This window comes from Poecile atricapillus, chromosome Z, assembly GCF_030490865.1.
Source record: "Poecile atricapillus isolate bPoeAtr1 chromosome Z, bPoeAtr1.hap1, whole genome shotgun sequence".
Taxonomy (NCBI): domain Eukaryota; kingdom Metazoa; phylum Chordata; class Aves; order Passeriformes; family Paridae; genus Poecile; species Poecile atricapillus.
In genome coordinates, this window is record NC_081289.1 from 136,706,638 (window position 1) to 136,732,467 (window position 25,830).

Sequence of the window (25,830 nt, forward strand, 5' to 3'; positions counted from 1 at the left end):
TGTGATATGATGATCAGGCTTAACCAGTGAAGAATCCCCTTGCAGCAAACTGAATGGCAGACAAAAAATAATACGCCCATTTACTGCTCTTTTTTTTTTTTTGCTACAGCCTCAGCCAGCTTCCACAAAAAATACTCAAACCCCCCCCCAAAAACAAATAAAAAGAAATTTTAAAAAACCTGCAAAAACCCCCAAAAAACCAAAACCACAAAACAAAACACAAAACCAAAAACAAATGAACAGAAAATCACAACAAACCAAAATGCCAGAACCATTGATTTGGAAAATTTTCAATAGGATAAGCAGCAAGAAACTGTGGCTTCTGTTAATGCTTCTAAAATGAGTACTTCATTATCAGCAAATAGACTTTTCAAGACTTTGTAGTTCCAAACTTTCACAGTTCTCTATGGAGGGAGACTGGAGGCATTTTGCTATTTAGACTGTGAAGGAAATTGCGACACAGACTTGGAAAGGATAAAGGAATTCACAATAGAATTTGCAATAGCATGTTCTTTCCCCTTTCCGTAGGACAAGACATTTGGATGGATAACAACACCACCCACAGCTACATGAATAAGAGGCTCTAAGGATCCAGACTTTGTTCCATCTTAATCATAAGCCAAGAGGGAGAAAAGAAGACTGGACAGCTAATGCCAAGCATGTCACCTGCCTGGCAGGGCAGTGCTCACTGTGGGCTGGCACACCCTTGCAACAACCACAGCAGTGCCTGGTACACTGAGCCAGCCGATGGGCCATGCCTGCATCAGTCCCCTCCTCCTGAAAGTCTAAGTATGGCCTGAGAGATCATAAGGAGGAATCCAAACAGCCCTTAGAGAAGGAAATCAACCTTTGCAGGTGTTGCTTGTCTCCTTGTTGTTTTCTTGCAAGAAACAGTCAAGGGGTATCGTTCCTAACTGTCTAATGATGGTGATGTGTTGGTTTGATGGCAAATGAGAGTTTTACCTTTTTGGACCTGCTCAGAATTGTCTATAAAAGAAGATCTGAAAGAATAAAACTTGCTCTCTTTTGCAACTAAGGCTAGAGAGTCTGTGTTGTCACTTTGCCGTTCCTAATACAGCGTGACAAAAGTCCGTCCGGATTTGCCAATAAAAGCAGTAAGAAAATCTGTGGTGAGTTGTGCATGACTCCTGCAGGAGAGTTGTGAGAGCAGAAGTGCTCAAAACCAAATAGGTTCATTTTTACCCCACTGTTCCAACACACTCTGGTAACCAGAATCACCTCAGTGGGTTCACCATGAATTCTTCTGGTTTAGTGCCCTATCTCTGGTAACGTGGCACTGGCACATAAAAATTACAGAGTGATTTCACTGAGTGCAATCAGAGTGATCTCCCCTAAGGACACATTCTTCCAGCCTGCAACAATCAGGAACTCCTAGAGCTGGAGGTCACACACTGACCATCACGTTTCACAGACATATCTCTGCCATTTAGGTGTCTGGTTCCTTTTGGAATCTGTGTGTATTTTCAGTCCTCATGCCATCTCGTAGCAACATGTTCTACATGTTCTACAAATCAACTGTGTTGAAAAAGCACTTCCTCGGCCTCCTGTCTAATAAATTATTTTACTGGATGTGCTTCCTCTGCACTGTGAGAAATAGCAAAGTTTATTAAGGTCAGTCTTTACTCAACTTCTCCCTGCTGAACACTGTATTACAGATGTTTGCTCTTTCCCAGTATCATCTACTTTTGCTTCTTTAATCTCTCTTCCTTACAGAAGCTATCCCAGTCCCTTAATCATCCCAATTCCACTTTTCTATATAATTTCCAGGTCTATGTTACTCTTTCTGAGAGAGGGTGACCAGCTGATATGTGATATGCAAGATGCAGGCACAGCTTGTATATCTAGTATTCAAGAATATATACCAGCAAATTTTGTTTCCAATGGTTTTTGGCTACAGCTGAACATTTAGCTAATGTGCTCAGATAACAATCCTCAGTGACCCCAAACAGCTTTGTGGGCAGTGAGAAACTGTCTACAGATCACCATTACATGTGGCATTTATCAGCATGATCTCCCATTTGCTGTTTTGTCATGACAATTGTTCCGCAAGATGCTCCTGTAATTCCTCAAGAAGTTTTCAAACCAACCACCCTGACTAAAACTTAGAATCACTAGAAAATTATAGTCTTCTTTATGTGTTCCAAACCATAGCTAGGTGTGCTGCAGGGACCCCTGCAGGACCAGGCACTGCAGGTACCAGAGCTTTGATGCTCTGCACAGCATTTGACAAAGAGTGCTCCAAGCACAGTGACCAGGAATGCTACATAATTTTTAGGTCCCTTCCTACCCAAACCATTCTACGTTTCCTGGCCACCAGGAACCTGTTAAGAAAATAAAGCTTTAATTGAAAATATGATTCAGTGCCATCATCATTCTGCCAAGGATCCCTGAAAGAGCCTGCAGTGCTGGGTGGCTCAGACATCACTCCACTGGTTGGCTTCACTGAGGACTCAGGTGGAAGTGCAGAGTCCACACCAATGCTTAAGGACTAAACATATGCTACCAAACACTCACCCCAGGCACAAGAGATTTGAATTGTGGAAACCATAATTTCCATTCCAGGCAAACACACACAGGAACAAGGAGGTGGAGAAACTGTGGGCTTCAGGTGAGCAGCAGGTATCAGTAGCAAAACCTCAATCAAGCTTCATGTTCCAGAAGCAGAAGAACAGAGACCTAGAGCCAGCAAACCTCAGAAAATACCCTACTATGAGTCCAGGCCTTTGGTGAAGAACTGGGAATTAAGTATTCAGTGGAAGGCAGATTACATAAGGCAAAAAATAACTGGGGGTAGCCAGCCTCCCTTTACATCTGGGAGGGACACTCCAAGCAGAAAAACTCCTCACAACCAAGTTTAACCTGAAGCACTCCAAGCTGGGCTGGCAAACCAGCAGACTCTGATGCCTGGCTGAGCTGCAGCAGAGGTTACCACAGGAAGGAGCATCAGGCAGCTACAACTACATACCGTATCTTCATTTCATATATTCCCAGAGCTCAAAGCCCAGGGATGGAGTAGAAAAGGGTGAAGGAGAACTTCATCTATCCCTCATCTGTTTTGTACAAAATACTGCTCACAATCCCAGAAGGGAGACAGAAATGAGGTTTTAATAAACCATAAGCCTTATGCAATATCATGGTTTGGGACATTACATTCTTCAGCTCACATTAAAAAAAGAAAAACTGATTATTCCTGCACAATGTCCATCAAACATTTCCCTGTCAACAGATGCATTGATCCATCCAGAAGGCAACACAACCAAGCCACTGAGGAAAAGAAAATGCAGAATACCAGGCATCCTGTGCAGGAAAATGTGTCAGACAGCATCTGCTGCCACAGCAAAAACTGAACCAGAAGCAGAACTGCAGAGAGACTACTGCACAGCCATAAACCAGGCTTGCACCTTCTGAAAATTCTATGAACCCTTATCCACAGCCTGAAGGTTTCTGAGGGACGACTGCCAGGAGGTAAGGAAGCCTCTGAAGCAGCTGCTCTAGGTGCTGCTGTCTAAGACCAAAGGATGCAAACCCACTGCTGCCAGCAAAAGGTCACCAGACTGGAACCTTGCCCAGCAGCTTCTACAAAGCACACTAACTAGGAGACTTTCAGACTGCAATTTTTCAACATGAGAGTACAAATTAGTTTTCTAAATACAGACCTGTACTCTACATGGAATGAATGGCCTGGATGCCCACAGGGCTGATGGAGGTTAGCACTTGATGACACAAAAGCCTTCAGTTTAAAATCCAGGGCAGCTACTGACTTCCTGAGTCACCTTGGTGTTCATTCTTCAGGCCCTGGTGAGCAAGGAGATATTGATGTTCCCTGACCCTCAGAGAAGCCAAAATGCAATAAAACTTAAAAAAATCTCAGGATCCCTGCCATAAATCCCAAAGTTAAGGGAGGTAAACAGGATTTCTCATTATGTACAAAAGCCAGGATTCTTTTATGAAGTGCCTGATTTGGATGTGGAGGCAGGATGCAGACAGTAACAAAAACATTGTCCTTCCCTGGAGACACACTGCTCAGACCAGCTGGTGCTGTGTTTGTGGGGTGACATGTAGGGCTGGTGATGGCACCTGCAGGCCTGGCCCAGTCTCACACTCAGGTTTGAGAACAGTGGCTCTTGCTGGGCACACAAGGAATTCAGCAGCACAACCCTCACCAGGGCACACAGCTCCCCCAACGCCAGGCATGATGCTCACAGAGAACCTACGAAAAGTGAGCGGTTGGGTCATATGTTTTCCTAATTCAGAGGAAGCCTGGCCTAGCTCCGATATCCCACAACATCTCTTGGTGATGAGAGTGGGGGTTGGAAAAGTCAAGATCCATTTATAGCTGAAAAGTCTGGCAGAGGGCTCAGCTCTTGTTGTGTGGAAAAGCAGGAGCTGACAGCTCAGTACAGTCAGCTCCACCCAGCTGGAGAGGCAGGGTGGGGGAAGAGACAGGGGTATGGAAACCTCTTCCCTTCAAGCTGGGAGTGATGGGAGAGAGGTGGCTTCCCTACAGTGCCAGGAAGAGAAAAAAAAACCACTCTTCTAAATAAGAAGCAGGGCAGGAGAAGATTAGCTTTGGAAAAACTGAAGAGTAGCTGTGCTGCAGATATGGCCAAAAGCACTCAGAGGTCAAGCCCAGGCTGCAGGGCTCTGCACCCTTCTTCTGAGCCCTTCATCCCATCCAGCCCTGCAGCAACACAGCAACACAGGGACAGGGACAGTGACAGGGACAGGGACAGGGCTGGCTGGCTGGGAGCTGTGGCTGGGAACTCAGCCCCATGCTTAATGCTGGGAGAAATGTCAGCTCCCTCACTCCAGCATATTTACATCAGCCAACACATCAGCAGATGTAGCAAAATGTCCTTGCCAGCCCTCATGGAAAAAGCTTGGCCCTGAGGACAAAGCACCAGTTTAAAGCATCTCAGTGTGCACAGACTTATTCTGTGATGACTTCAGCTCCTCCCCATGTTGTCAAGCATGAGAGGAGAGGTATTTATGTAGCTAACCCAATTTAGCTAATAATTGTGCATACTCATAATAAAATTAGGAAAAATAACCACTAAAACTGTGTTAAAGAACACAGAGATGATGAGACTGTAAGAAAAGCAAACACAGTCTAGGCGAGGCAGTGAAATACCAAAGCTATTGTACAGGCACTTATAAAAGAAGCATCATGCAAAAAAAATTCTGGTCACCCACATTTAAAAATTATAAACTCAAATGAACAGGTGCAGAAAGGGCCTGAGGGAAACAGAAAACCTATCAAACAAGAAGAAACTTAAGAGCCTGGCTTGTTTAGCCTAGCCAAATGTAGGCAGAGAGCGGATAGGATTTCTGTCTAAATATATCACAGGAGACAAACAAAACTGCTGAAGCAAAAGTACAAAGCTGATATGACAAGAGAATAAATGCAGAGAACACATTCAGGTTGAAAATGAGAGAGTGAGAAAAATCAGCCCTTAGGACAGGAAGCTTTCCAACTGGAATACCTGGGTTTAGGATTAATTTTATCAGAGGTCTTATGGGGTTAGAGGATACAGTGCTTGTGCCCATGGATACCCAAGAGGGCCTTTATGCTGCTGGTTTTGTTCCAGCTGATAATTAGCATGGGTGATTACTGAGATGTATCCATTCATACAGCAGACTTGGCTGAGTATCCAACTGGAGAGCACAGGGCAAGCATGTAGTGCTCCTCTGCCCTCCCACTCCCTAAGAGATGCCCATGAGTAAGGACTTCCAGCCTACAGGTCAGTGGCAGAGAGTTGTGTGGATGCACTTGGGCAGAGTGAGAGCTACCAGGCAGCCTGGAAGGAATGCAGGTGTTGCAGTTAGCAATGGAAAACACCCTTGAGGTGCCTCTGCCCAAACACACCTGCTGTGCCATGGTATTAGGGACAGAGATTGCTCACTGTCACCCTGCAGATTCAGGGGAGAGAGAAGATGATCTAAGCTTTCCCCTGCTGCAGTGTAAGACAAGGAAACATGTCATCACTGGTTATCAAAGAATCACAAAATGGGTTGTGTTCTAAGGGATCTTGAGTTGGACCACCTTGTTCCCTGCCTCTGCCATGGAACCCCTGCACCAGACCAGGCTGCTCCAAGCCCCATCCAACCTGGCCTCGAGCGCTCCCAGGGATGGGGTATCCACAGCTGGGCCTCCTGTTCCAGTGTCTCATCACATAGCATTATCATTCTTGGCCCCCAAACTGCAGCAAGTATAGATAGGCACAACAGCAAAACAATGTTGAAACTGGGAATATTTATATTATGGAACAATGAGGCGGAAAAAAAGGGAGGGGGTTAAAACAAAATCCAAGATCCATTTCAGGGATTAATTTTTGACATCTCCATGAAACACGAGAGCTTCATAAAAGACTAAATTATAATTTTCAGACACCGCACAGACGATGACACACGGTTTGACCTCCCCCAAGCAGAGCACCGCGCACGCAGCGACCCCGCTCCTCCCTGCTCCTCCCCGCACCATTGCCGCACCATTCCCGCACAATCCCCTCACATTCCCCTCACAATCCCCGCACTCTCCCGCCCGCCCTGCCACCGTCCCTTACCGATCGCCCGCATCGCTCCGCTGTTTACAGCCGCTCCACGGGGCGGGCTCTCGACGCTGCCCGCCCCCACCGGGTCCTCCGCCTAAGGATGTCTGACGTTTCCTCTAAGTTTCCTCTTAAAACATCCTAGCCAGGATGGAAAATTTTGGGAATTTGTGTGCTTCCCGCGTCAGGATACCGGATGAAAAGTGTTGCCATCTAAGATCTGTTGTCCCACAGACCATCTCCCCGTGCACTTCTGGTTATGAACTTGTTACAGCAATTAACAGAGTGCCAAGGAATCTATCATCCCGATATTCTCTTTTTATTTGAAAAACAAAAACAAAAACAAAACAATTATTTTTACAAAATCAGGAGTGATGTAGGACAGACATCACTGCCAGCTGATGTGTTTCAAATGCTGTGTCAAACCACTGAAAGAATTGTATCTGGTGCAAGCTCACCAACAGCTTTATTATCCCCTACATGTTGTAGCCAACATTTTCAAATCCCCTTTTAGCCAGAAGGTGAGTACTTTACACGTAAACCATTTGAGAAGAGGGACAGCATCAGATTTTCCTTGCTCTGTCAGCACCTCTGCTGCTCTGCAATATATTCTGCTGCATCAGATGCCAGGAACAGCTTTGATTGGACTTTCAGTCCATAGACCAGCCTGGGTAGCATGGGGATGTCTGCTTATCTGCACAAATTCTCCTTTTTCCTCTAACCCCAGGGAGGCTGACTGTGAAAAACATAATCCTGATCAGAAAGCCATGATTGTCTCTGCAGAGTGAATGGTAAATCAGGGGGAGGTGACAAGCACTAACTATCACAGCGGTTTCCTCAGCCAGAGTGCAGGCTCTGACTTAGGTGTCTCCTTGCAGGGGAGATCAGCAGATAATTTACTCCTTCCCTAGCAAGCAGGTCCCAGACACTGAAGTCTGGATCCAGTCCCAGCTATGGTTTTGTACTATCCATGCTGAAATTTAATACCACAGTTAGCGACAAGCCTCCCCAAGCAGCAGGTGCAACAAACTAGTTTGGGGTCTTTTTTTCCTCTCCTGCACCAAGTTAAACACAAGGAGATGAAACCTTCTATTAGAGCTTAATCTCATGCAGTTATTGCTGAAACTGGGACCACAGGCAGCAGGGTGTTCCATGAAATGGGGACATGGCTGGCCTCTTGCCATCATACACTGCCTCCACTGACAGCTCAGAGACTCACAGCAAAGTCTCATAAATATCAACTGGTTACTGCACAAAAAAATCCAATTCAAATGAAGGAAGGAGTCTAAATTTGTGTAAAGGAGCTGAAAAAAAAACCCAGCCTCAATAAAAAACAGAAACAAATGAAAAAACCCCAAACCTAACAACAGCCAGGGCTTCGTCCTCCGCACAAAAAAAAAAAAAAAAAAAAAAAAAAAAAAAAAAAAAAAGTAAAGCTGCATTTTGACAGCTCAGCAGTCCTGGCAGAACAAACTCTCATGCTGCCACGCTGGCCTTCCACCCAGTAACCCTGCTGATTATGGAGTTGGTGTAACAAAATAGTGAGCAAATCCCAGTCCCTCAAAATCACCATGTATTTAGCTGCGTCTGTGCATTTTAGGTCCCTCTGCTGGCAGTCAGACTGTAGGATTTTCGGCTCTCTACCACCCCTGTTTGACAGATAACCTATTCCCAAGTAAAATTTAAGCCAGCACAGAGAAACACTGCAGCAATGAAACACTGCAGAGACTCCTGAGGCCTCATTTAGTTCCTCTGAGTTGTGACCACTCTGCTCATTGGGGAGGGTGAGGGAGCCACGAGGTCATGCTTCATCCCTTACACTGAGCCCCAGCACCACTGAGTAAAGGCTATTTCAACTGCTGGCCATGAAATAGCTTTTCTGGCTTCAATAATTCTGGTGTGATCACCATCAAACCAGATGTGCACACACCTCATTCTGTTAAGGGAGAGCAGATGCCTCGTGCTGGCAGCTCAGGTGAGCCCTAACCCTGGCACAGGCTTCTCAGGGGCCAGATTTCATGGTTTGATCCATAAGAAAGCCTGAGCGCCTTCTGCTCTTTTATTTTATGTCTAAATATGATGTCTAGTGCCCAGTTACAAAACTTGAGAGGGTTCTGAGGACAATAATCCTTTATAAGAGCAGATTTGAAACCCTGATAAATCAGGGAAGGCTGATGAGTGTCAGCTCCTGGTCCTTTGACCAACTAAATGTTTCTCCAAGCTTGCAGCACTTCCTGATGGCAGATGTGGGAAGAGGGTGGTGTTTGGGTACTGGCCATCTCTTGAGAAAGTGGATTACAGTCAAAAGGCTACAAAATTACACATTACATAGACTGTGGATTTGTGGGTTGCGTGGCTGGACCTAAGGCACACCTGGAACCAGTACTGTCACCCCAGTAACACAGCCCAGAGTGTATTCATGAAGAAAAATGAAGGCACATGACTGAGAAAGACATTGACAATTCAGCCTTTTCCTCAGACTGGAATTCTCTTCACTCTGAGGTATATAGTTAGAAGGAGAAAAAAAAATAGCATTATGAACAATCTCAGGGAGCAGAGATGCCTCCCACAGCACATTCTCTCTTGTGCCAGGGAGGCCCTCTGGGACACCACACAAATCCACGCTCCAACTCACCCTGCCCACCTTCCCCAGCAGCGGCACACATCTTTGGAAAAGAAACTGGAATCAGAGAGTGCACGTGGGTAAAAGGAAAGCCCCAAGTCCTTGATTTGGCAGCCCAGAGGGCAGAGGTCTGAGCAGCCACTGGCTGTGCCTTGCAGGCATCATAGCCTCCTCTCCTGACAGCCCTTTACTTTGGTTTGCTTTGCTAATTTTTAAGGGGGAGGGAGGGGGTGTCTTCTTCTTTTTTCTTCTCTCCTTCTTTTTTTTTTTTTTCTTTTGTTTTTCTGTTTTTTGTTACAGTCCTTTGTGTTTATATTTGTCACTATTTGGTGAAAATGTTCCTGTTGTGGCAAAAGGTGATTTTGGCCTCATGTTTCTCCCAGACATGATGAGTGCTCCGAAGCCGTGCTGGTGAGAGAAGGCGTAGCCAGAGCGGCGGGTGCTGGTCCGGCGCAGGCGTCGCTTGGGTGAGGGTGGAGGGGGCCGCTTTTTGGCTTCTTTGATCTTCATCAGGACCTGAAAATCAGAAAATAAGGCAGAAAAGGTGGAAAGTGCATCAGTATTCACAAGCAGAGTGGAACAGGAGCAGAGAAAGGGAAACAAAAGCAGGGATCCAAAGACAAAAATGAGAGGGCATATTCTATTCTATTCTATTCTATTCTATTCTATTCTATTCTATTCTATTCTATTCTATTGTATTCTATTGTATTCTATTGTATTGTATTCTATTCTATTCTATTCTATTCTATTCTATTCTATTCTATTCTATTCTATTCTATTCTATTCTATTCTATTCTATTCTATTCTATTCTATTCTATTCTATTCTATTCTGTGTTAATGGGAGCATCATCTGTAAGTCATGGGAGGGAATGACTTCTATGTATTCCCAGCAGCTCTGCAATGCCATGGCTGGTGTATGTCTGTAGCACTTTCAATCAAATCATCCAAAATGTGAAAGTCATCTCAACAAGTAAAAATTCCAGAAAATAAATAAACTTTAATGAATTGGCATATTTAATACAGAAAACAGACTACTATAGAGAGTTTCTGATACCTAAAAGCTTTTTATGATTATAATGATGATTGTTATAGAATTGTAGATTCTAGGTAGAGTGCCTTGGGTTGGAAGGGACCTTGAGGATGATCTCAACCCTGCTGTCACTAGATCAGGTAGATCAACACCCCATGCAACCTGGCCTTGAACACTCACAGGGATAATAGAGAGATTCCTGTATTCCTTGGCAATGGGAAATAAATATTGCACTTTATTTGCAGGTATAGGCTTTCTGTTCCCAGGTGGCCACTGAGTTAATCAGCTGTCAAGAGCCTTTTCAGAATGGGGCTGTCTAATTTAGGAGGCTGCTCTTGAGAGCCTGTGGCTCAACAGAATGCCCAGCTGCCAGACTCCTGTGCTTATTGCAATGACACTGGCAGGTGCTTGGCATCTCTAAACATCAAGCTTGTTTACTGCCAGCTGGGGTACTCCACAGAGTTGGAAACCCACTCCTCTCCTGTGACCATTCACTTCCAAGAAGAGGCAGAGAAGTAATTTTGTGCTAGAGAGATAGGGACACTCAACCTCAGCAGTGAGGCTGACATTCTGGGTGGCAGCTGTGTTGGACTTCAGCTCAGCTGGGACAAACTCAGCCCATTTTTACACCCCTGAACTGCCTTGAACTGTGTTGCAAGGACCTCCCTACCCAGCAGTCTTCTCTAGCACCCACCTATCCTCTCTGCAAGGGCTGAGAATTCCCCTAGCATGTTCTCCAACAGTCACACAGAACCTGTGGAGCCCCACAGACATCCCAAGGATGAGCAGGGAGGGCGTCTGCGGCGCTTTGCCCGGGAGCTGTGCTGTGACACCGATTGGCTTCAGCTGGGAGCAGGGAGAGGAAGGAAGCACGAGGTGGCAGTAGCATTCAGCAAATGCTCCTGCTTGGACGCGAGCTCGGGGAGCTCTGTGTGTGCTGATGATCTTGAGGGCTCCCTTGGCTGCAGTGAGCAGTGCACTCCCTGCCCACTTCATCACTGCCCTACTGCCCGCAACTTCATCTTCCCGGGACTGGGAGGGAAGCTGGTTCCAGAGGAGGCATATTGAGATTGTCTACAAAAATTCTGAAATACATTTAAAAAGTCCCCAGGAAACATATTCCTTGGTGGAGGATGAAAGCCTGAGGTCTGCCAGGCTGAAAATTCCACAGTCTCAGGGCAGGAGGAACAGCCTCTCCTCTGCCACTGAGCCACAGCACTTAAACCCTGCACCTAAAAATAGCACAGCTTTCCTGCCTCAGAGCAGTCTAATCCACATCTAAATAATCTCAGCCTTGGTCCCAGCTGCAGATGGTTTGAATCGTGCCAAACCCTGAATTCAATCCTCCTTCTCTGGGGAGTAAGGGACAGATGGATGGCAGCACTTGCACCCACACAGACACACACTCCAGGTGACGCCAAGCCCATGCAATGTGGCTCCACGGACAGCTAAGGCCATGGTAAGCAGGATTTTTGGTTTAGTAAGGAATTTCCTTACTTTGTCACTGGGAGTTGGCTTTAACTGAGCCTTCAGGAATCGAAAGCCAACCACGGGCAGCACGCAGAGGATGATGCTGAGGAAGATGGCCAGCCACACGTTTGGTTGGCTGAGGGTGTTCCGAGCCGTACCTGGAAAACAAACACGTGATTAAAACAGTAAAAGCAGCACCTCCCACCATTTTTCCCTGTTGCTCTCTGGAACTTCAGATCACCTGACAAACAGACCAAAATACAAGGCAGCATCATCTCCAACAGAGAAGCCAACTGGCAGTAGAGAGAGCTGTAAAGCCAGTGTCACTGAGATGAGCAAAGGAAAATGCAATGTCCAGACATGATTGCAGCAACAACCCAAGTGGACAAGGATGTCAGAGGGAATCTTTTCTCTCTGTGAAGAGTCAAATCACAGCAAAGGATTGATATAAACATTCAGGAGACCTTAAGCAGCAGACCAGGACTCCCTGCTTTTGCCAGGACTCTAGTGCAAAGGGAGGAATACTCCTTTCCTGCCTCCCAGCACAATTTCCTAAACGATACCGAGTACTGGCTTTGCCCAGCAGGTGATGGGAATCACAGCCCTTTATGAGAGGAGCATGTGTGGCTCTGAGGTCCTGCACACACAGTGTAGCCTAATGGGGATATTGGCAGCACCACTGCCATGTAGTGGACATGTCAGTGACACCTCCTTTGAAACCAAAGTGCTCACTTCTAGCTTTTACAAAACTGAGGGATGTAAGATAGAACAAACAGTCTGCAAAACCCTCATTTACAGGGCTTAATGATGCTGGTGTTGGCAGTATATTTGCTGAATGTTTTCTTTCCAGTTGGCCAAATTCTGCTGTAATACAACTTCACTGAAATTTAAGTAAACAAGTTGTCTCAGTCCAGACTAGAAACACTTTCCTTAAAAATGAAGATTGAGACTTTATTAAGTAGCCTTCAGCATTATGGCTTCTTTGGCCAATGTAGTAATAACAGAGCAGCAGATGAGATACCCCTAGCAAGTGAGTTAGAATCATCATAGAATCCTTAAGGTGGGAAGAGACCGTCAAGATCATCCAGACCAACTGTCCACCTGCTTTGGGAAACTGAACAGACATTCATATGTCTTCTCTCATTCAGCATTTTTGATTCTAAAAGCTATCTCAAAGTGGATGTGATCATCTGCTTGAAAAAGTATGTTGCAACAGCTGACCTGCATCTCAGGTATTTCTAATTTGGCTAAGCCCCTTGCTGCTGGAGTCAAGATAGACAAAACAAAATTTTTCTGAAAAAGTCAGTAAAAAATGAAGGCATAGATTAATACAAAAATCTGAGACGACATAAAATTCTGGGATTTCAGAAGTAGAGACTCATTACAATACTGTATCTATATTGGGTATGGATGCACAGTGCAATTAAAAACATCTGAATTACTTCGCTTACTTACATGTTCTTCCTGGTCAAAGTCTCTGGAGATGGACTCATTTTTTTAACCTTCATTTTTTGCATGTGTTCAGAAATCCATTATGTAAAATAACTACAAAGACCTGGTCACCACTGATATGTTTTGATGTTGGGGGAATTTGCCATTTAACCTGGCAGAAGGCTCACCATAATCACATGGCATTTTTCTCATGCCTGACTGGATGTTGTGCTTCTGTGCCTTCCTAGGCCAAAATGCTTATTTATTTTTAAAGTTCCCACATCTACAAATAAGATACCCCTAGATAGCTGTAAAAATTTTCTACCTGGAACCCAAATATAGAAGAGTATCCCATCCAGCTCATTAAGTTTATTTAAAGGACCATTCCCATGACTGCATGAGAATGTCCACTCTTACACAAGGTAGGAAACATGGCACACATTCACCTGGATGGATGGAATTCAAAATAAATCCCAGCAACCCTCAGAAATATCCTGGCATTTTTTGCAGCAAATGAAATCAATATAGTCTGAAATATACATAGAAATATTTGGAAACTTTAAGCCCTGCAGTATGTCTGTTCCGAGCACAATCCAGATTTATCCCAAGGCTTACCAATGAAGGGGAAGGAGGCTGTGAAGATCAGGTACATGCCATCACTGTACATGGTGAAGGTGATAGCAAAATAAACAGAAAGGCTGCCCCAGATGAAGAACTGGTTCACAACTGTCCAGTAAGAGGTGTCCAAGCCAATCTGAAAGAACAGAACAGTGCAGCTATTGTCAGTGCCTTCCTTAAATAGCAGATTTTCCTCTGCTTTGTACATCTCCCCCTGAGAATGCTTTTCATTCAAGTCTTAAGAAATAACAAGTCACAAATAATAAGATTCTGAGAAACCATTCAAGGCAAGATTACTACATTTATCGTGTTGCTGCCTTCTTCTCAAGCATTCATTGGTGGCCAGTCCTGGTGACAGAATATTAAGGGACTCAATTAAGATAATCCTGTTCCAGCCCTGCTGCCACGGGCAGAGACACCTTCCACCAGACCAGGTTGCTCAGAGCCCCATCCATCCTGACATTGAACACTTCCAGGGATGGGGCATCCACAGTTTCTCAGCACACCTTGTGACTATACCTCAACACCTTCACAGGGAAGAATTTGCTCCTATTATCTAATCTAAACCCACTCTCATTTCAAAGCCAGTAACTCTTCTTCTATTATTACATGCCCTGACAGAAGTCTCTTCCCAGCTTTCCTGTGGTCCCTGGTAAATGCTGTAAAGCTGCAGTGAGGTTTCCCTGAAGCCTCCTCTTCTCCAGGCTGAACAACCCCAATGCTCTCAGCCTCCTTAGCAGAGATGCTCCAGCCCTCTCATCAACTTCATGGCCCTTCTCTGGACTTGCTCCAATGGGCCCTCATGCTTCTTATGCTGAGGGCCCCAGAGCTGAACACAGTAAGTTCAAATGAGTCAGGCTTTATTTCCCCGCTCCTAAGCTGTGATGTAGCCTTGAAAGTTAGGAGAACAAGCCTGCAAAGACTTGAGACAGCAGAAACTGTTATCCAGGGAAGTGTGATTGATTGGTTTTCTTTCAAGAAATCTCTCTCATCCTGACAGTACCATCTGAATTTTCTACCACCAAGCCATAGCTATTTCTTCCAGGAAGTTCAGGCTGCGTCACACATACATCATGCACTGGGCCAGGCTGCAGAGACATCTCCATAATGGAGAACCTATAAATAACTTTTTGATGGCAGACAGACAGTCCTGTGCTCCAAACCCTTCCCACAAAACTGGAACATGTCCTTCTCTATTCCCTGTCTTAACTGATTTGTCTCTTATGACTGCAATCTTCCCAAGGCAAAGACTCTTATATTCTGTCACCCTGATCTTTTATAACATACAAATCTCCCATTCTGTTGAACTGAGGAGACTAATCTGATGTCAAGAGACTTATTTTTGCAAAAATGCACAGTGCAGTAGGAAATATAATGCTGTCAAGGCCCCAGCTGGCCCTCCAGATGCTGCCATCATGAAACAACAACTCATTCCTAAAAATTTTACCTGGGAGATGCCTTACCTGTACAGACACCACGATCAGTAAGCAGGTCTGGGCCATCAGAGCAAAGGACTGGTAGTCAGCAATGGCCTTCCCATCACTCCTCATTGTATTGTACATGGCCCCATAGGGGATGAAGAAGAGGATGAGGGAACTGTAGATCCCTTGCAACATGCACTTGACAAACACCACTTTGTTAAAGTAGAGGTTCTGCTGGCCAGGCACATAGAGCTGAGGGAACAGCATGCTCCAGCGATCATCCACGTCCTGAAAGCAGAGAGGAGACAGTCAGATTTACTGGCAGCTACCCAACCAAACACACAGACCCAGTCAGGGCTGCCATGTCCCTGTGACATGCATTTCCATGAGGAAAGGCACAGCACACAATTCACTCAGTTGTGCTTACTGGCATGGCACATCCCAAGGTCACCTGGGCATATTTTCCATAATGTATTTTACCTTTCTTGTGCTAAAAAAAAAAAATTGACAGCTTATAAAAAAAGAAAGAATATACACTTCATCTAAAGCAGACTGCACCGTCTGTTCTCCAGAGAACTGACTGGAACGTAAGGGTTAGAAAAGACCTCCCCACACAGGCAAGGCTGTCTGACTTGGATCCCTTAGTGTGCAGAGAGGAGCGCTGAACCATTGGAAAGTAGCCAATTCCTATTAATTTAACTTGTAAATTGTGTATAGGAACGGCTTTACTACTCCTTTGTCTTGTCCAACAGTAACAGTGAGGTTGAAATTTTTGTGAAATTATTGCAGACAGAACTCACTAGAAAGGCTGAACTTGCAAAATCTGGTTTCAAAGATCAAGTAAATTAATAATTTTGTCTGTCATTAGTAAGTCACTTGCCAGGCTTCAGGAACACAGGTAGTAGGGTATGACTGCTCTAGGGGAGGGTTGCAATGGCAGCTGGTGCTGTAGGCAGCAGTCTAACCCAAAAATCTCATTACATACTGAAACCTACAGGCCAAATCAGCCTAACCCAAAAATCTCATCATACACTGAAACCTACAAGCCAAATCAGGGTAATCATATTTATTTCAATTCCCTGTTCCTCACAGGACGATCTAAAGCCAAAACATATGACTAGGAGGGAATATACCTTCTCTCTGGTGCATCATTTTTTTGTGGTCTAAGTTCTCATTATCAGGATATTATTTCAGGGGCTACCACAGTATGTAGCTAAAAGGTCAGCTGCTTTTGCTTCATGGAACCAGCTCAAAGCATCTGAGGCAAAACCCCTATGAATAAAATCCCCAAAGTGATGACAGAAACAGTACCTGATCAAAGAGACTCATTCCTAGCACTGGGAGAGAGGTGTATACCAAATTGTAAAGTGTAATGAACCACTCATCATAGACAGTCTGGGGAAAAAAACAAAAACAATGTGAAGTTAGCAAAAAGCTGCATTTTCCATTTCTTTGAAAGTAAATGCAATTACGTGCTGCAACACCTTGGCTAGAGATGTTACTGAGACAAAAGGGATGAGCTGACTCAAGCTCAGTATCCCTAAACAGGGCAAGGTTCACATTTTGCCAGCCCATTTTGCTCAGCACCCATTGCTGGCTGTAGCCAGAGCAGGATGCCTCTGCACTCCCAACCCCTGGATATCTGTACTCCCACATCTGTGTTTAGGTGGAGGCTGGTCTGCTGTGTGCCAACACCAGTATTTTCACTCTTGATGTGCTCATCTTGCAAGCTCTTGATGCCCACAGGCATCTCAGGGTTAAACTGCTTGCTCCAACTATGCTAACAGCACAAGCATAGATCTTACAGGATCTGCACCAAACTCTAATCTGTGTCATCAGCTGATGTTTGTAATCACTTTGAATACTTTTGAAATTCCTGCAAGTGACATATGTGCCTCATAATGCACCTAAAATGCAGAGAACGCTTAGATTGGATATTAGGAAAAAATTCTTCACTGAAAGGGTGGTCAGTATTTAAAAAACATGTGGATGTAGCACTGGGGGACATGGTTTAGTGGTGAATTTTGCAGTGTTGGGTTCACAGCTGGACTCGATCTTGGAGGTCTTGTCCAGCCTTAATGATTATATGATTCTATAATATATGTATTCCATCTCCAGGCATCCATCCTCCAGCAGCAGTACTATGGAAGCAGCAATATCTGCTTTTTGTGGCTGAAGAAGACAGACCTGAGTTTGTTCAGAGAGGTGGGAGGAACGGCTTAGTTTATTTCCTTGTAAAATGTTTCCATATACTTTGCTTGAAAATGCTAGAAATAGATTTATAGAATGGTTTTGGTCGGAGGAGTGCTTTAAAATTCATCTAAACCAGCCTCTCTGCAATCAGCACAGACATCCTCAACTAGGTCAGGTTGCTCAGAGCCCCATCCAACCTGACCTGGAATGTTTCCAGGAAGGGGGCATCAACCACCTCTCTGGGCAACTTCTGTCAATGATTTATGAATTTCATTGGCAAAAAATTTCTTTGTTGTATCAATCTAAGCTTACTTTAAAATCATTACCCTTTGTCGTATTGCAACAGGCCCTGCTAAGAAGTTCCCTACAGCTCTCTTGTAGCACTTTTAGGTACTAAAAGGTGCTCCAAGATCTCCCTGAAGCTTTCTCATCTGGCCGCTGAACCAGCCCTCCCTCCCTCAGCCTGTCTTCACAGGAGAGGTGTTGCCCTCTGACCATCTCCATGACCTCGACAAAACCAAAGCCAAACCTACCTGTGCTGAGAAGCCAGAGAAGAAGCCATACCAGAAATGCACCAGGGTGAAGGCAAAATTCTTGTAGAAGAAGTACTTGAGGAACTTGCACATGCGGATGTAGGACCACCGTCCATGGACCAGGAGCAGGCGCTGCAGGTAGCGGAACTGTGCAAAGGAGAAGTCACTGGACAGGACCGCCTGCATCCCCTCCTGGCCGCTGATGCCAACCCCGATGTGGGCAGCTGCAACAAGAATGTCATTGATCACGTCATTACACCGAGAGTTTTCACTGCCCCATTTTAAAAATCAGTTACCCTGCACTGAGCAGTGTTAATTCCCTCATAGCCTTCATAAAAAGTCAGAATGAAAAGTTACTAAAAAACAAAAGAAACAAAAGAATTTTGGTGCACTAATTCTTTCAACAGCACTATGAATTTGGCTCTCTGATATGTTTTCCATAAGTGGGCTTTCATTATTTGAATGAAATTATAGGTTCAGTGACAGTTCATGGGGTTTTTTCTGAACGCTTTCCAACACCACAAATACTGTTGTTCGTAACAGCTGCTGTTATGAAACAATAACTTTAATTTATATTGACATGTGACTTCTATTTACATTCATGCATGTCCTTCCAGCTGCCTTAAAACATCATCCCAAAATCTTCAAACCATTTTAAAATTTCTCAGACACTGTGCTAAAAGGCAGACTGTAGCCTTTTTACATTTCCTGGGCTTTATTAGTTCAATCAAATAATTAGATAGAAGAGTCACATATTCTTTTTAATAGCAACTTGCGTTTATTAAACATGGACATAAGTTTAATGTGACAGCTAATTATACAGCTTTAACTAATGAATACAATCTTAATGGCTGAAGGTTGGTTAGATTCAGAGGTTTCCACTGAACTGAACTGATAAAATCCCAAAGTCTCAATCCTCTTGTGGGTGAAGTAGGTTAGTTCCTAATTATTATGTACACTTTAACTTTCTTCTTTCTTTGCTGACTGCCTGACTTATCTCCCTTGAAGCTCTCTACTTAGCCTTTTATTTCTTAATTAAAAGGCTCCAGTTAATCAATTCTTGCAAATTAACACGAGGAAGATTAGCAGTAGGTCTTTCTGAATAATCTTAATTTAATTATACCTAGTTAGGACTTATTTTCATAAATTCACTGAGGTAATGCAGCATCAAATGATGCTCAAGGATGGAGAGGTCTGGAAGCCCATCATCTGTAACTCAAGGGAGATAATTAACAAACACAGCCCTGACACAAAGAAATGCTGGAAAAACCACCCCACATAATACTATAGAGAACAGTTACAGGCACAAAGATTTTATTTTTGCTTTCAGTCAGGCACTCTATGACATAAACTGTTTGATATATACATTGCCCTTGTGATGGTGGCCATGCAGACACACTGATTGACACATCACAATTCTTGTGGGCTTTTCATAGAATCACAGAGTCATTTAGGTAGGAAAAGGCCTTTAAGACCATTGAAATCAACCATTTTGTCCTTTCTAAGGTAGGAACAAAAAAATAGGCACTTAGTGCAACCTTAGCTCCTGAAGGAGCCCAGTGTGACACAGAAGGCAGGAGACACAACTAACCTGTAGTGAGAGTGCTCTGTAGAGATCTGTCAAAATCTGGGACACAGACACTCATTTCTACAAAGAGGCTGGTACAGGAGGAACTCAAATACCTGTTCCTGCTGCTAGCCCACCTCAGAGAGCAAATACCTCTTTGAGTCAGTCTGCTACATCATGCTGGCTGTCAGCCATCACTCACTTTTGATCATGCTGACATCATTGGCACCATCTCCGATCGCCAGGGTCACAGCCTTCTTGTACTTCTTCACCAGCTCCACCACCTGGGCCTTCTGCAGGGGAGTTACCCGGCAGCAGATCACCACTTTGCACATGCAGGCAGTTCTCACCAGCTCCAGCTCCAGGTTCCCTTCCAGTGCATAAGCCTGGAAAGGAGGAAAGGGAGCGTTCAGGGCAGGCCTGCAGCAGCTCCTGGCCTGACAAAGAGGATGCAATGAGGTGGCCATGACAGCTGAGACAGGCTCTTACACTCGTGTGGGTGAATCCATCCACCCAGACGCAGAGAGCATCCACATTGCACATCATGCCATACATCCTACACCTACGAGCTTGCACTTTGGGTGCACCACATCTGGATCTGCACCACAGCTGGGTATGCACCACAGCTGGATATGCACCACAGCTGGGTATGAACAACAGCTGGGTATGAACAACAGCTGGGCATGCACACTAGCTGCCCTGACTGATGTAACCTGACAGAGGGCAGAAGTGTCAAACATCAAGAGCACAAAACTGCTGCAAGGCCTGAGACAACCTTGTGTATCTCCATGTGAGAGAGTTTCTGCTCATGCCTCTTGGATTACTATTTAAGCTCTGGGAGATAAATAGGAAAGATTTCAATCTGTAAAGTGCTTAATTAAAAAAAAACATGTAAGAAGTCAAGCTCAGGTGGGCATGACAAAGCAAAACACAAAACCAGGAAGAAGGCTGCTTTAGTCTGAGTGCCGACCTTTTAAATCAGTCAGCTGTGTTATTTCTATTTGAGAAGCACTGAGATAATTGGATGTCTAGTCACCCCTCCAGCTCTGCATGAGGAGGAGGGAGCAGTGTGAGCCTTTCATATTTCTTTCAGATCATGCTTTTTGGGTCTGTTCTTTGTTGTCTCTTTTTAGCAGACATGTACTGAAGGAATCTACAAGGCTCACTCCCGCTCAGATCCATTAGAGCAGGCCCATTTCCCTGTCTGTGTAAGGCAGACCGTCCTTAGGCCACAAACTCTTTCATTTTGAAACAGAGAGCTGTGAGTCACCAATGTCCCATTTTTCCTCTGTCATGGCAGCTTGCTGAGGCTTGCATGAGGCTTGCTCAACAAGAGACCTTTTAGTGGTTCAGCCTGAGTAGTGCTGGTCAGTGCAGTCAGAGATGGCTTTTACCTCAACATCCTCGCTGCACAGCACCAGCAAAATGTTATCACTTTGTATATTGACGGTGCAACATCATACAAATCAACTGGCATGATGATGCCAATGAGGATGCTGACAAGTTTCTGTTCTGTGCTTTGTTCAGGCAACATCAGATGTGTGCACAGCCCAGTAGTGCCCTCCCACCCCTCTGCAGGGATAGAGCACTGAGCAGGAGCTGCGTGTGGGACAGTATCAGCACTGCTACCATTGCTCAAGCTCATAGAAATAAGTAAATGACATCTAGATTTGTCTGCACTCTCTTGTGGTCCCCACCAAGGAGAAAGCCATAATCTTGTGAAATTCATTGTGACTACTCTGTGTGGACTGGCTGCTCCCACACAGCCCAGATGTGAGTTTTGGGACATATCCCCTTGTCAGGGTGTGGGTGAGTGTGTGCTTTTCCAGGACTATAAAGCAAGCTTTGCCATCACTGCCAGTGGTGTTCTGGTAGCACAGCACTCAGGGTCTGTGCTGCAGGCTGAAGGGATGGAATAGGAACAGGCAAGGGGCCTCCAGCTGATGTCTATGCAATGCATATGGACCAAGCCTGAAAGACCTCTTGTCTGCTTTGCAGTGGGAATCTAAAGAGGATTATGGCCCTGGAGTTCAAGAGGAAGTGACTGTAAAAGATTGAGAAAGGCTATTTAACAACCTAACTGACTGACAGTTTTTGGGGTCTGTATACTCAGCACATGAGCCAAAAGTAGAGAAAGATGAAATTTTCTTAATAGTAACTTTCTGGGCTGGCGTAGAGCTGGGAGTGAAAATTTCTGGGCTGTCATTAAGAAAGGTAGCAACCACAGGGAACAGAAGCACCTTGTTTCTCAGAGGCAGCACCTCCTGGAACTTTCTAAATATGTCTGTTTGCTTTCACTGAGATCTGGGAAAGTAAAATATAACAGATAAATAAACCTGACATAAATTAAACCTTCCCTGCAGACAGGTTTGAATTGATCTCAATTGTTTTCTCCTTCCTCTAACTGGTTCTAAGAAATTTCCTAATATAGGTAATTTATTGCAGAGTTTCACTGCTCTTACCAAGAAGACATTTCATCCAGAACTCTCTTATCTCAGTTTAATTCCACTACTTTGTTCACCTGTTATAATTTGAAGAGTATTACCAAAACTGATCAATATTCTCCAGGCTCACAAATCCAAACTGGCTCAGTTTCCCCCTGTGCTTTCCAGATCATGCCTTACTCAGGTTTCTTTGTACTCTCTCCCATCTTGTTGTTACCTGCTCTCTTTCTAAGCAGTTAATGCAAACACTGAGCATCAAATAGATGGGGGATACCTCTCTGCAGATGACAGCTAACTGTTGTTTAAGATCAACAGTGAGCCCTTCAGAGCCATGCTTACCAAGCAGTCTTTCATCTGTCACTTAGAAATTTCATCTAGAGTGTATTGCTTCAGTTTGCTTGGAAGAACATTTTGGGGGAGAGTATCAATATATTAGTTAAGTCATAAGATCTATATCCTATAAATTAAGCATATCTATTTTCAGCTATATTTAGTAGAATATGTCCTTGGCATTGAAACCCATGTCTCATGTTATCTTCTTGCTGCAAACACAAACCTGGTTATTTTTTTCTAGTATGTTTCCAGAAATTAAATATGACCCAGCTACTCTATCCCTCTTGTTCACCAAAGATCAAAGATCAACTGTTTTCTGTTCCTGAAACATCTTCTGAAACATTGTCTGTCACCTTTGATGTCTCAGTTAACCACTGAACCTAATCTTCAAGCAGGGGAATAAACCCCTTGTCCTCTAGAGCTGAATTTTTAATCATTTTTCAGACTTCCAGTATGTCTTGCAGTAAGTTCTTGAGGGAACTCGTCCCTAGCAAAGCTCTGAACCTTCCTTACCAGGCTGTGGCCAGTGATAACCAGACCATACACCCCATTTGCTTGCTCATCAGGTATAATTATTTGTTTTTTTGAAGATTTTTCAAACTGAATGTTGATTTCATCACTGTCCAGAAAGGAGTCTGGCTTCATCTTTTTTCTTGCATTCCTAAAAAAAAAAAACAAACAAAACAAAACCCCAAAACTAAACAAAACAAAACAACACAGGATAATAATGGAAATCCAAAAGTCTTGCAAATATATATATGTTTTGTAAAAGCAACTTTATGAAAACAAAAAATCAATGCTTCCCTTTGATACTTCAGTCCAATTTTTACTGTATTCCTACAACAATATGCATTGTTTAGCTGCTGCTGTCTGCACAGATCATCTACATTTCTGAAACTCCAACAAGTGTTGCTAAACTTCTGCTGATTTTAAGTCAAACAAACCATCTGAGTGTCATGAAGGATGGCATCCCAAGGGACACACAATTTTCTGTGCATATTCTCTGGCAGCCATCTACTCCAAGAAAAAAGGACTGTAAACCTTTCCCATTTTCCACCTTTACCTGAGAACCTGTATCTACAGAGGAGGTGAGGAAGGAAGGTAAGTTTTCAGATACTGCCAAAAAAGTATCCAGACAAAGGACATATCCAGTAAAAATACAGCAATGTGAATAAATAGCAACAGGAGTACAGCAGTGGCACAGCTCAAACCTGGAGACAAAGCCTTTGTGGCTCAGGATCACTTATTGGTCAATTTCAGCTGATATTTCCTATCTAACTCTGCTTTCTTATACCTTTATTTAATTTGAGATCTTGGATCAAGAAGCTTCAACATTTACTCTCAAAGGAGATTTCTACATTGTGTTTAGCCTCTGGATCTCCCAGGAAGACAGCTGTCCCTTATCTAAGGTCCCTGGATGAACTGCAACAAGGAAAGCTGACACAGAAAAAGAAGGTGGAATGATACAAAACACAGACAGTGCTAGTGCACAGCACCAAAACAGGTTTTTAGCCTTTTACCTCAGCTCATTCAATACGTCATCAGATGTGCTGCCTTCAATAATGAAAACATCTTCCATGTCATCATTCAGCAAGTTGCAGGAGTAACCAATATTCATTGCTGTCTCTGGAAAAGATAAACCAGGAAGATAATCCATCTCAGCAGCCCAAATTACCCACTTCTGTGGCCTTTTTGTTCACAGGACAAAAGGTCTCCTTCTGACTCTGAAGAGTTTGGAGCCTTTCAGAGTCAACAATAAGAGAGCCAGGAGAGTCACTTTGATGGATGTAGCACCATATTTGACTTCACAAGACCACAGAAAAAAAATAACTCTACCAAAATGAAAAAGCTTGAAACATCCTTTGACCAACATACTTGGAGCAACAAAAAACATTTCATGTTGATTCAAAATGCTTTTTCAGTATTTTTAACTTTCCCTCTCCCTTACTTCCAGGAAATCCCCAAACCACAACTCTGAAAAATAAAATAACCTTTTGTCCATAAAATTCCAAAAAAGATATTTTGGTATTTTATAGAAAAACTATTGCATTTGAAACATGACAAAATTAAATGTTTCATTTTTCTCAAAAATTTTCTGCTCATGTCTTGGATGATATTATTTGCAAACACTTTTGACCTCCCTGAATCACCATTGTTTCAGTGAAAATACTTTGTCTCCAAAAGAATTCACTGGAGTCTCTCTGCTGTTCTTTCCACCTCCAAAAGCCTATGTTTCCTTCATTTCTATTTGGGATGATGACAGCCAGAAACAAATGGAAAGGCACCCAACACATTAAAGTTTCTGGAAAGCAGGACAAGATTTTTTTCCACCTTCTTCAGCTGAATAACTGGATGAAGGTGACACCTTTTCACAGTTTATGTCAGGGACTGTGGGATGCTTACTGTCACCTCTCCAAAGGCAAAGGGCACTGCCTTCACCCTGCTTCCACTCTCATGACAGAAATTAAGTTCAGGCACAAGCTACAGTCATCTGGTCTAATTCCAGTTACCTGAAATTTTGCATAGCTGGCAATGAAGCAAAGCCCTGTTTGTCTTCTGTGCAGTTTTCAAAGAATGAGAACACAGGTCCTTAGCTGAACCACCCCACCAGTGGAGGAGAAGAGAAGCATCCAAAGATGTAATGCCTTTACCTTGCTTATCTCCAGTGAGAACCCATATCTTGATGTTGGCTTTGGCAAGAGTCTCAATTGTCTGTGGGACCCCATCTTGTAGCTTGTCCTCTATGGCTGTGGCACCTAGCAGCTTAACAGAAATGTCAGGGAGCTGGTTAAAGCCCTGCCACTGCTACCAAAGGAGAAAGCATTAAATCTAAAAATTCAAGCAAACACAAACTAAATCCCCAGGAATAAGGTTGAACTCATTGTCATTCTTCCTCAGCAAATTTACTGTATAGAGTACAGCCCTGATCCTGCAGATGTTCTAGGCTCTAATTCCCCCATGCTTTGATGGATTATGACTATGCATGAAATTATTTGCAAGAATGTTTGCAGAGCTACAGGTCGTCCGTGTTGTCCCATGTGTTCCCTTCACAGCAGACAGAGCTTTATTAGAGGGACAAAGACACATGTCCCCAGACCTCCTCTGGGGTGGAAGATGACTCCAGCTGTACTGCAGATGTCACATGGCTGCTAAACATCTTCTCCAGCCTTTAACAGACCTGTCCCTGCACCTGGTCCACACTGTCACACAGCTACACCACAGACTGCTCAGGACACAAACCTTCATTTTTTTAAAGTTACTGCTTTTTCTGCTATCTGGAGATAGTTGGTGGCTTTAACCTGTTGTCAAAGGGACATGGAAGCTTCATTGCTACCTCAGGTTTCACTGCTACCACCTACCTCCTGCTGCTTGGAGACTAAATTCAGAGGTTGACTTTAAGCCTGCTATACTTTTTGGAATCCTGGGATGTCCATCATATATCAGCTAGGAGCGTTAGCAATGTAGGTAACAGCTCTGACAGAACCTCTCTACAGGATCCTTAGAACTGTACAATCCCTGTTTTACAGTAGTCCCTGATCCAGCTAGAGAGACTACTCAACTTCCAAAGGCCAGCACTTCCCCAGCTCACACTTGCTT

General features: G+C 44.0%; 2 protein-coding genes across 5 annotated transcripts in view; both read right to left on the minus strand.

Annotated features, from left to right (window-relative positions):
• RUSC2 (RUN and SH3 domain containing 2) overlaps nucleotides 1-7,984 on the minus strand; it is a 60,247-nt gene extending 52,263 nt beyond the window's left edge. For all 3 annotated transcript variants that reach the window (XM_058864570.1, XM_058864568.1, XM_058864567.1), the window contains exon 1: nucleotides 6,585-7,984. The gene's annotated coding sequence lies outside the window, so the exon portion shown is untranslated. The remainder of the gene's footprint in view (nucleotides 1-6,584) is intronic.
• Nucleotides 7,985-9,028: 1,044 nt separating this feature from the next.
• Nucleotides 9,029-25,830, minus strand: part of LOC131592794 (phospholipid-transporting ATPase ID-like) — an 83,299-nt gene continuing 66,497 nt past the window's right edge. For both annotated transcript variants that reach the window (XM_058864575.1, XM_058864574.1), the window contains exons 19-28: nucleotides 24,885-24,996; nucleotides 23,754-23,859; nucleotides 22,747-22,894; nucleotides 19,659-19,842; nucleotides 17,890-18,113; nucleotides 16,475-16,558; nucleotides 15,206-15,451; nucleotides 13,740-13,878; nucleotides 11,721-11,851; nucleotides 9,029-9,708 (exon numbers count right to left, since the gene is read on the minus strand). In XM_058864575.1, coding sequence (XP_058720558.1) covers nucleotides 9,487-9,708; nucleotides 11,721-11,851; nucleotides 13,740-13,878; nucleotides 15,206-15,451; nucleotides 16,475-16,558; nucleotides 17,890-18,113; nucleotides 19,659-19,842; nucleotides 22,747-22,894; nucleotides 23,754-23,859; nucleotides 24,885-24,996 — 1,596 coding nt within the window. In that variant the 3' untranslated portion in view covers nucleotides 9,029-9,486. The remainder of the gene's footprint in view (nucleotides 9,709-11,720; nucleotides 11,852-13,739; nucleotides 13,879-15,205; nucleotides 15,452-16,474; nucleotides 16,559-17,889; nucleotides 18,114-19,658; nucleotides 19,843-22,746; nucleotides 22,895-23,753; nucleotides 23,860-24,884; nucleotides 24,997-25,830) is intronic.